The sequence below is a fragment of the Elgaria multicarinata genome, chromosome 11 (assembly GCF_023053635.1).
Source record: "Elgaria multicarinata webbii isolate HBS135686 ecotype San Diego chromosome 11, rElgMul1.1.pri, whole genome shotgun sequence".
Classification (NCBI taxonomy): Eukaryota; Metazoa; Chordata; class Lepidosauria; order Squamata; family Anguidae; genus Elgaria; species Elgaria multicarinata.
This window is the reverse complement of record NC_086181.1, coordinates 38,598,220-38,609,997: the sequence shown is the minus strand read 5'-3', so window position 1 is coordinate 38,609,997 and position 11,778 is coordinate 38,598,220. Positions and strand designations below refer to the sequence as shown.

Sequence of the window (11,778 nt, the reverse complement as noted above, 5' to 3'; positions counted from 1 at the left end):
TTTGCATTCCAACACACTACCCAGACCTCTTCACTATTGTTTGAATAGTTTAACCAAGCCTCAAGACACTAAAGCAACTTTATTAAGAGGAAAGAGTAGCATTTAGTTGGGTTGAAGTATTTCTCCTTTTTAACTGCTCTTTGCTGTTCAGTTCAGGCCTCAAGACAATAATATAACATTTAGGGGAAAAGATAAAACCCAATAATGCAGCACTGGAGGCCAAGATGGAGAAGATCTCCACGGCCACCATGTATTTGCCTTTGGTGCTTAGATATGTTGGAACAAAAGACACCCACACACTGCAAAACACCAACATGCTGAAAGTGATAAACTTGGCTTCATTAAAAGTGCTTGGCAACTTGCGGGCAAAGAAAGCTACAATGAAGCTGACAAGAGACAGAAACCCCATGTACCCAAGAATGTAGTAGAACATGTTGGCTGATCCTTCATTGCATTCCACTATGATTTCTTCAGGCAGAGAGTGCTTGTCCATGTCTGGGAATGGAGGGCCAATATATAACCATACCATGCACATGCTTGCTTGAATAAATGAGCAGCAGAGAACAATTGAGTTTGAAAGTCTTTTCCCCACCCATTTCCTCAACTTGGATCCTGGCTTGGTGACCACGAAAGCCAGGAATACTGTGATAGTTTTTGCCAGAACAGAAGAAACTGCCATTGAGAAGATGATACCAAAAGCAATTTGTTGTATGTGGCAAGTGATGGACTGAGGATGGCCAATGAATAGCAAGGAGCACAAGAAGCAGAGCAGAAGGGAAATAAGCAGAAAGTAGGTGAGGTCCCGGTTGTTGGCTTTGACAATGGGAGTGTTCCGATTCTTAAAGAAGATCCCAAGTACCAATGTTGTTGTCAAAGAAAGAAAGAGAGTCAAAACAACCAATGTGATTCCCAGAGGTTCATCATAAGAAAGGAAGTTGAGCTCCTTGACAAGGCAGCCATTTCTCTCCATATTAGGATATTGATCTTCTGCACATTTGAAACAGTCATCCATATCTTAAATAAATATATTACAGTCTCAGACATTCTGCTGTCATATACTGTAGTCTTTTGAGAGTTAATGATTTCTACAGAGATGATTTGTATTGCAACCATTTATCATTGGACTCTATAGGACTCTATGGATTACATAAGGGCAAATGGATGCTGTGAAACACTCAGAATTTGATTTCTAACATTTAATAGTGTATGTGGGATTAGAAGAAGGATTTCCTTTGGATGGGAGTCCTTTACACACATGTATATGTATGGAGGCATGGGAGGAACATATATTATTATTATTATTATTATTATTATTATTATTTTTATTATTAAATTTAATTTATTATTATTATTGCATTTAAATCTTATTTAAGACTGCTAAATATTTATATCAATAGTCTCTTAAGGGCAGATCTCTCTCTCTCTCTGTTTCTCAGGAAAAGGTATATGATTATATGCATGGATGTTCTTAATGAGTATAGTCTCCTACCTGTTTGGTTTGAAATCTTCCCTTTTGGACATAGAGTGCAATCATAACAACAGAACAGCTTTCCTTCCTTCTTTTGTCTGCTATAACCTGGATAGCAATGGTCATTGCACAACGCAAGGGGCACATCCTGTACTTAAGAAAAGGAGACAAATTATGCATTCCATATATTTTATTTCCTGGATGCTTTTAATATGAGGATTGAAGTCATCTTTTTTCAAATATGTTCAGTTTCTTGGGCCCTTTCTACACCTAAGGGTTATCCCAGGAAAATGCAGGGATCGTCCCTGCCTGCTCCTAGGATCTCCCATGTGGCATTTGGATGTACAGGGATGATCCTGGGATAAAGAGCTGGTGTAGACATGCCCTTGGTTTCATTTTTCCTCCTAATTACTGAGCAAGCCCATGAATACCTACACCTTGTTTTTTTAAAAGAATTGCTAGCGCTTGTGATAGGCTTCATTTTTCCTCAGTGAGTCCAGCTTGACTACCCTATTCATTGCAGGAATATTTGCGTTCACTCTAAATCAGCGCAATTTGTCCCCTATTACATCAAGTCTTTGGTATCGTGGCATCATCACCAGGGATGGGTGAGTACAATGGGTTCAGGGATTTGTTTCTCCGAAACGCAATTGTGTCCCATGAGCATTACTAGCAAACTTTTACAAAACTTTGAGGAAATCCAATGACTGGGTTTGCTTGATGACAACCCGTAATAGGTAACTAACTAGCCATGTTGGTTATCATGTTGTCTGAATTCACACCACTTTCTGCAGAGTGGCTTAATTTGGGGCATCAAGCCACCTGGAGAAGCCACCATTGCTTGTTCTAGGGTTTGCAATACCCTCAATGGGTTGTCATGTCATCTGAACCCAGGAGCACATTTCACCATTGGTTGTGATGATCAGGTACGTCATCTGTTGGTAAGAGTGGCAAAAAAACACAAACCCCTGCCATTTTATATGATCACTCTCACCCATGCCTCCTAAAGCCTCCCTCACCAGTGAATGCCCCTCCAATTATGCCAAAACATCACATTGGAGAGAATGCCATTATTATTATTATTATTATTATTATTATTATTATTATTATTATTATTATTATTATTATTATCATTTGGCTCCAGAAATGTGCACAACATGATTATATATATATATATATATATATATATATATATATATATATATATATATTGTGTGGGTCTTCCCCAAATACGCAAGTATACACTTATGGTTGTCTGATAAGCGTAGCTTTGCCCTGTCAATGTCCTTGACTTGTAACTTTCAGCTGCCAAAGAGAGCATAGTGCAGTAGGGAACATACAAGGCAAGGCTGCATTTAGACTAGTTTGCACAGACTTGTCAGTGACATCTCTGAGAAAAGTGGGAAAGACTGGGAGAAGTAGGTGTACCAAAAGGGGGGATATTTTCTCTTTGGCATGAGGATTGGCTGGGTTTTATGTGTTGAACTAGCACTTGTTGGTGTCCTACTTCCATTCAACACTTCCCCAAGTCTCCAGGAAATCCAGATAAGGGAATCTTGGCATATCTACCGCTATAGTTACTATGAAAGTGTATGTGTTTGTGTGTGGAGGGAATCTCCCCTATCTGGACTTTCTGAATGCTCAGCAAAGAGTTGACTGGGAGAAGGACACTGAGAAGTGTCAATTAAACACTGAAAACCCAGAGGATCATCAAGCCTCCTTGCTTTTGATGTACCTACTTCTCCTGGTCCCTGTCAACAGTGCACACTATGCAGTCTTGCCTTGTTAATTTCCTTGTATGTTTCCTCACTTCCTTTGAGAGCTGAAACATACAAGGGCATTGACAAGGCAAGGCTGCACCTGTTGAACAGCCGTAAGTGCGCACTTGCACACTGGTGAAAGACCAACAAGAACAATCATATTTGCACAATTTTCAGGGGCTGGAGAAAAAAGCAATAAGTGGGATTTCTCCATGTCTTACATAGAGCCTTAAATAGGAAAGCAGTCAACTGTGATGAGTGGAATTCAGTGCAGTGTGCGACGGTTTATACTGGTTACCCCCATTTAGATATGTTACCTATGTACACCAGTCAGGTCCTACCTGGTTAAATATTTTGTGCCAAGTAATGATGGTATCATTTATGAAAAATTCTCTGTCCCATGGAGCTTGAGGATCAATTTCCCCTACTTTCACTCTTAAGAATGATTTGTTTGGAAAAGTAATCCAGTTAATAATATCAAATCCAGCTGCAAGTACACCTTTTTCATTCAAAGATACAGTGTCCCCAGCACTGGTGTTGAATAAGATACTCTGCAGAAAAGAATGAAGCTGAAATGAAAGAAAATAAAAGTAGATTCCAGAAAAACAATGGGGAAAAGAACAGTTTGTATTTTCTGGTCCTTGGCTAGTGCTTTGCTGTTTTCCTTCTCATTTTATTTGATGGAAAAGAAATTGTTTTCAGGGAGGGGAAAACAGAGGAGAGGAAGATTTCAGTGAAATTCTTGTCAGGGTGGGTTGCAGTTCTTCTTTTTTACTTTAGAACAACCCAACAAGTTTTTATTATAAGCAAGATGACATCCAGTTATGTTAACAGTGAAAAACATTTTAAAGAAGGGGTTGTAAATTTATTATTATTAACTATTGCATTTATATCCTGCCTTTTTTCCTCCATGGAACCCAAGGCAGCATACATAATCCTCCTCCTCAACTCCATTTTATCCTCACAACAACAACCCTGTGAGGTAGGTTGGGCTGAGAGTTTGTGACTGGCCCAAAGTCACCCAGTGGGTTTCCATGGCCGAGTGGGGACTAGAACCCGGATTTCCTAACTCCCAGTCATGTACTTTAGCCACTACACCACACTGACTCTCAAATGTGGGTGCAACTCAGCTAGCTTTTTTTTTAATACTATTTTTATTGATTTTCAAGTAAGGACAAATACAATAAATACACAGAATAAAAGAAAACACTCAACAACAATATAAATGTTCCCACAGCACCACTATAAAAAAGCATGAGTGTTCATTCCTTCAGTAAGCACTTGGTACAGAAAAAGATGCAGGTTAAGTTAGAACCTCTGACTAAAAGGATTCCTGAGTCATTGGGGGTCTAGGTTTGCCAGTATTCATATTAATAAATGTGAAAACGTCCAACCAGTTTTCCACAAATGTGTCTGATGTTATTTCTCCTCTTGCTAACCTGCTATGTTGTGTCAATTTATCATTTAAAGCTAGTTTCCAAATCTTATTAAACCAGCGTTGATGGTCAAAAGGTCTGTCACTTTTCCAGAATTGGGCAATTTCCCACCTGGCTGCAACCAGCAAATGGGTGACCAAGGCTTTGGGAATAATGTTTCTATTGGCATTCCTAAAAATAGAAAGTAGAGCCAGTGCTGGATCAGTTTCTACTTCAACATGAATAATGTTTGTAATGGTTTGGAAAACCCTTGACCAAAAAGTTTTGACCTGTTGACATTCCCACTAAAGATGAATATAAGTGCCAGGAACTGAGCAACCACGCCAACAGAGCGGGGATATATTACCACTAATATGGTGCAGTCTAACAGGGGTGATATACCACCTGTTAGCGATTTTCAGAGTGAGCTCTTTAACTTTTGCTGATATTGTTTGAAAGGAAAAAAAAGAGAATAGAGAGAAGACTTCCAAACTTCCTAGACTGTTCTCTGACATGCACTACTGACCTTCCTTCTGTTTTTAAACTGATACTCTTAGGATTGCTGATCTCAGTTCCTACTTCCTAATTCTTCATGCTCTTCTCCCAGAGAGGAGATGTCCTTTTGGGTTTACCTCCACCCTGGGTTTGGGACCCTCCTATCCAGCATGTATTTTCTGCAATAAATGCAAGCTTTCTTCTTCCTTTGACCCAGAGTCTCCAGTGTGATTTATCCTCTGTAAAGTATGCTACTGCAGCCAGGATTTCACAGCTCAGCCTCAACAGGTTCTTGCTGTTCTGCTAACATATGGCACTGTCAACCTTTTTTTTTTTTTTTTTTACTGAGTAGACTATGGTGGGGCCAGGTCTACTATCCTGAAACAACTAAAAGATTTTGAGAAACAGACACAAGTAGAGTAGATAAAGGAATGCAAATCAAATCAATTCTCTTTATATGTATGACTCCTCCTACTTATATTACATCAAAATTATGGAAGGAATCTAGTCTATGTTAAATTAGAAATGGCTTTCTTAAAACCTGATTGAACATTTTACCCCTTGCACAATGAGAAGTTCTAATTAAAGATATACCTAGAAGAAGCTGAGTTTATATCTGTAATTCTCCTTTGAGATATGGCTGAATTTTGTACAATGTCAAGTTGCTGTATTACAATAAATATTAGGTTGGTAACTGTGATCAATTCATGCCACTGCTTGTACTTATTGGTTTTCTTCTCCTTGAAGGAACATTAGAACATAAAAACATAAGGAATGCCATGCTGGATCAGACCAAGGGTCCATCTTGTCCAACACTCTGTTTGCACAGTGGCCAACCAGCCATCGGTCAGGGATGAACAAGCAGGACATGGTGCAACGTGAGCACCCTCCTGCCATGTTCCCCAGAAAGTGGCGCACACAGGCTTATTGCCTCGAATAATGGAGATAGCACTCAACCATCAGGGGTAGTAGCCATTCATAGCCTTTGCCTCCAGGAATTTATCCAACCCCCTTTTAAAGCCATCCAGATTGGTGGCCATCACTACATCTTGTGGTAGTGAGTTCCATAATTTAACTATGCACTGTGTGAAGACGTATTTCCTTTTATTTGTCTTGGATCCCCCACCAGTTTCATGGGATGACCCTGGGTTCTAGTATGTTGAGAGAGGGAGAAAAATGTCTCCCTATCCACATTCTCCATGTTTCTTGTTGTTTATTCGTTCAGTCACTTCTGACTCTTCGTGACTTCATGGACCAGCCCACGCCAGAGCTTTCTGTCGGCTGTCACCACCCCTAGCTCCCCCAAGGTCAAGCCTGTCACCTCCAGAATATCATCCATCCATCTTGCCCTTGGTCGGCCCCTCTTCCTTTTGCCTTCCACTTTGCCTAGCATCAGCCTCTTCTCCAGGGTATCCTGTCTTCTCATTATGTGGCCAAAGTACCTCTGTCATGTCACCCCTTAGCCTCCTCTTTTCCAAGCTAACAAATCCCAGTTGATGTAACCTTCCCTCATAGGGGAGATGCTCCAGCCCCTTAACCATAACAGTCATGCTAGTAATGTCTCTATTCCAAAGTGTATGCTTAGTAATAGATATAACGAACATTCACACACAAGTCGTTTAATAAATAATAAAAATGCTACTGATGTGAACAATTACCTGAAAATGTTGTGGTTTAACAACCTCTGCTCTGTATAGACCTGACACTGGTCTGTGTTTGGTTCTGAGTGAATACATTGCATGTAGAGCATGTGCCACAGCATAGACAGCAGTGTATATGCTGTAACTTTGGCCGATCAAACTCATCTCAAAAAAAGGTCCAGGAAGGCTCTCCAGCTTCTCTTCTCCAGTGCAGCATTTCCCAGTCGCTTCACACTCATTTGTATCTGGAAATATACAGTCAAATGCCTGTTCCCAGAAGACCCTGATGAAGCCATCTTCAGCGGAATAGGGATCCAGAATCTGAAGGAAATCATGGAACCCTGGCACCTCATTGGATTGAATTGCAAAGGATAAGGCACCATAAAAGACTTGTATGTCCAGAGATCTGTGAAATGTCTCTGATGAGAAATTCCAATCGGCTGTCATAACCCACACCTTGTACATGGGTGTCATAGTGCCTGATTCAAACAGATTCAGTGCCAGTTGCAGAGTCAACATACTATGTGTGTCTGCACTTACAATACATATATTTACTCTTGTCTGGAAAAGAAAATTTGTCATATTCGTAAGGGGATCTAGCCAGTTTAACATGTCGAATATATTACTATGAGTGGGTATTTTTTGAGTGAAAGCAGCACAGATGCCTCTCTGGGAAAACATCTGAATCAAAGTCTGCACAAACTTTTCTCCTTTATCATCACTCATGGCAATGATCCCAACCCACTTCCAATGGAAGTGAAGAAGCAGCTTGACAATTCCAGTGTACTGATGTGTTTCACGAGGGACCATTCGGTATAAGGAGAGATCATTTATTTCACTTATCACTGGATCAAATAAGCAGTATGTGACCTAACAAGAAAAAAAAAGTGTTGTTGTTTTTACTGGAGTGTGGATTATTTTGGATTAGGGTTGTTACGTTGTTGCAAAGATGCAATATTAATTCAATCTATCACATTTCTAACACAACCATCTTCCAATGAATTCAGGGTTCATATTCAAATTCAATGATTAAACCCCCAACCCCTGATGTTTTAAGACTGAAGTTAAGGTGATCTCATGTTGACTAACTGAAGTTGCATTAATTTTGGTGGATCTTTTCTAATCATGACCAATCCTGGATCCAACCCTTTGCATTTATTTGTTTTTGTTTGTTGAACTTTTGGGAAAGTTTGGATGGCAACGTTTCTAGTAAATAAAACACGGATAAATATAACATGTTTGTGCAAAGTGTTAGGAGAGTACCACCTTCCTCGGTATGGGAAAATAAAATATATGAATATGTCACTATGGCCCCAAATCCCCCAACCCTATGTAAAGGTAAAAGATGCAAGAATTATGGAGAAAACTAGTCTGTCTTTATTGAAATCCAAGGACATTCTGTAGGGTGATGCATTTATTTTATTATTGTAATGGATAAATGGTGATTATTTCATTAATTTGAGAAAATAGAAAATTTGGGCTTACAGATTGAAAGAGTGAATTTTATTGAACTACATTTTAATAAGATATTAAGTACAAACAAGGAGAAATATCTACAACCAGAACTAATTCAAAATCATTTGTTATTTGGATAGGCAGCAGTTGAACAGATGGAATGGGAGCAGTGAGTTGGCATTTTTCTACCTGTTATTGTGTTTTGGCATGTATATGCACTAGAGTTAACATGAATGCCTTTCATATCTAGAGTTCCAGGAGCGGAGGTGATATTTGAAGAACTAAATACTACATATTTGCACACACATTCCAAATTATATGCAGGCATAACCTGCTCTTTCCTTTGGTAAATATGCATTCAAAACATTTTTTTTCCAGCTGTGAAATGCATCACAAAATTCAGAGGACTAGAATATGTGTACATGATGGTCCAAGATGTGAAAATCAGGTCAGTTCATATGGGAATTTGCAAAGATTGAATTCCTAAACCATACCTAGGTAGAAGACATGCTTTGTACATAATACATCCAAGATTCAACCACAACATCTCCAGGTAGGTAGTGAGCAGGATGGGCCAATGTCCTGATTGATTATAAGGCAGTTTCCTGCACTGCTAAAGATAAATACCCCAAATTAAGAACCCTCTCATTTCCAAAGGAAGAGTTGGAGCATATTTCACCTTACCTGTGGAATCTTGTAGATGCCTAAGATAGTGGCCATATGAAATGAGATGTCAGAGTCAAGGCCCCCAATGACAGCAACTAAATTCTTTTGGATCACACAGTGGTAGTTTAGTATCGTCCTGTTCTGATTAAAGAGAAGATTCAAGCTATTCTGATAAGTCATCTTTGCATCAAAGTGGCTGTCATAGATGTGTAAGCCCAGAGTAACATTGGGTAAGATCTTGGGATTCCCATTGATCTCCTTCACAGCAAACACCAAGGAAAGGACTTGCTGGTAATTTTTTGGCACTGCTCTAAAACAAGAGACACACAATGTTTGGGATGGCTGTTCCAGACTGCAAGTATCCCTTCATATTTGTTCCTGTTCCTCTGAGATCATCTGCTTCACAACTACCTGCACAGCACATTGTATCTTGTGTCGTATCAAAGCTAGACATACCAATGTTATGGTGGTGTACGAAGTCAACAAAATGTCACTATGAAGAACCTCAATGACAAGTCTACTTTGTAGTGGCACCCACTGTGAAAGTGGTATGAACGTGGTATATAAAAGGCAGGAGCCACACTACTGCTTTATAGTGGTATTGAAGTGCACTGACAACTGTTGGGGCCCATTGACATATACCATATACCGCTTTCATACCTCTATATCCTGCTTGGTGTGGCTCCTGCCTTTTATATAACACTTTCATACTGAAATATCCTGCTTGGTGTAGATGAGGCCTAAGTCTCTCAGAACCCATGGCTATGATAGACATTGATGAGACATAGAACCAACAACAGTGAAGAAATTAAATGCTCTAGCAGTACTACCTGTAGGACAAAGCAAGGTAAAGCCATTTTTCATAAATATTAACAAATCTCGGGACTGCATTTTTTCCTACTTGTACTTATAAAAAAAAATCAATTGCATGTTATGGAATACACACACACAATTTTCTTACACAACTTCATCAATGAGCTTCAATTTAGGATGTTCCTTGAAGGACACAGTGTCAGAAAGGGAAAAGAGTTGAGAAGTGACCCCACCAACGATAACATCTCCTGGCTGATATAACTGGTAGTGGATCTGGAGTGAATCTTCCATTGTGCACATTGCAAGCTCAGTCTTGCTTTCAGTTTGTGGCAGAAAAAGGAACAGTATGAATATGGGGACTGTCATTGAGAATGCAAAACCTTCTCCTCGACATAGAGGATCTCCTTTTTCTGCCTTCATCATTATTATCTGAAATGAGCCATGTTGCAATGTTCTCCTGCTAAACTGTTCTGAGAATAGGCTCCAAAACATCCATTAGAAACCAATAAAAGCCACACTGATACAGCTTTTCTTGTTTACAGCCTTTCGTCCTTAGAAATGACCAGCATGGAGGTATATTTTATAAGTCTTAATGAAAAGGGGAAAACTCCTCCTTGTGAGCTGTGGAAGTAAGAAAGCTGAAGAAACATGCTCTGCTGTAATTATATATAATTATAGTGTGAGCAAGCACCACCCAAAGGTATTGTGTTCTAAGGGGCATCAGGTGCAGCAGAACTATTAAATAAAACATGGAGATAATCCTATGGTGTGTGTGTGTGTTTGTTTTCTTGGTGTTTTGAATGCTCACGAGGATTAATTGTTGTATCTGCAAAAGTACTTGGTTGTCGGAACATAGTGTGTCATATATAAAATAAAGAAAAGTGGTCCATATAGTTTCTAAGGAAGACTATTCTTAGTAAAAACGACAATACACCAGGTTTCCATTGACTGATATGTTTGAAATGATGCATATACATTGTATATGGAACTATTGACTTCCTCTTTAATTTGGTGTTTACTGAATTGTGACAGATTTGTTTCTATCTATGTCTTTAAATTATTATAAACTCACTTCCTTTTATTTAACTGCAGTTCTGTGAGGTTCCTTGTACTTTGTGTGTTTTTGTTGTGTACCCTGACTTTATTGGGTATAAAACAACAACAACAACAACAAAAACTTGGTTGTTGGATCTCCAGTCTTGGTAATAAGATGGTCTTCTAATTATTCTAAGACCTATTCTTGTACCCAAGCTATTGTAAACTCTGATGTCTTCTTCTTCTTCTTCTTCTTCTTCTTCTTCTTCTTCTTCTTCTTCTTCTTCTTCTTCTTCTTCTTCTACTACTACTACTACTACTACTACTTTTCTTCTTCCTCCTCCTCCTCCTCCTCCTCCTCCTCCTCCTCCTCCTCCTCCTCCTCCCCCTCCTCCTCCCCCCTCCTGTTTTCTCTCTGTACATTCAGCATGGTTTTGTCTGGATTTGTATGAACAGCCAAAAACAGCATTGTATATTCTGTAGTTGTAACTAGTAATGCTCATGGCCTTAACATAGGGCCTTGCTAGACCTACCAGATAATCCGGCCAGGAGTTGGGGCGACGGCGTGCTACAGCTAGCGTGCGCCATCGCCCTTTTCCAGGCGTAACACATGACGGGGCAAGGGAAAGCCCCGTCACGTCTGCCATTTTTTTTTAACCTTAAAGGGCCATGTGTGCAGGAGCGCACCGCCGGAGAAGGTAGGTTTTTTAAAAAATAAATATAGGGTCCCCGCTCCCCCTGCCCCTGATTCCCCCCACACACACAATGCCTGATGCCCCCCTGCCCGCTCGCTTGCCCGTCCTCCCCCCGTCTGCCATGCCTATTATACATCATAATTTGGAATTGTAGTTTAAACTCAAATTCTGCCATCTGTGGAATATCAAAACACTCTTTTATAATATTAATCTTGGATCTGGTGTGAGGGAATTTCAGAAAAATCCCTGTGTATACAGGCAAAATATTCAATCACAACCAATAGCGCAGAAAACTTCTTCTTCTTCTTCTTCTTCTTCTTCTTCTTCTTCTTCTTC

General features: G+C 39.7%; 1 protein-coding gene across 1 annotated transcript; it reads right to left on the bottom strand.

Moving 5' to 3' along the window:
• Positions 1 to 82: 82 nt before the first annotated feature.
• On the bottom strand, positions 83 to 10,003 carry LOC134405793 (vomeronasal type-2 receptor 26-like). Its single transcript, XM_063137048.1, has 6 exons — positions 9,861 to 10,003; positions 8,918 to 9,209; positions 6,797 to 7,648; positions 3,570 to 3,797; positions 1,490 to 1,616; positions 83 to 1,014 (listed from the first exon to the last, which is right to left on the bottom strand). Exons 1-6 carry the CDS (start codon positions 10,001 to 10,003, stop codon positions 83 to 85), a joined length of 2,574 nt encoding a protein of 857 aa, XP_062993118.1.
• Positions 10,004 to 11,778: the final 1,775 nt, after the last annotated feature.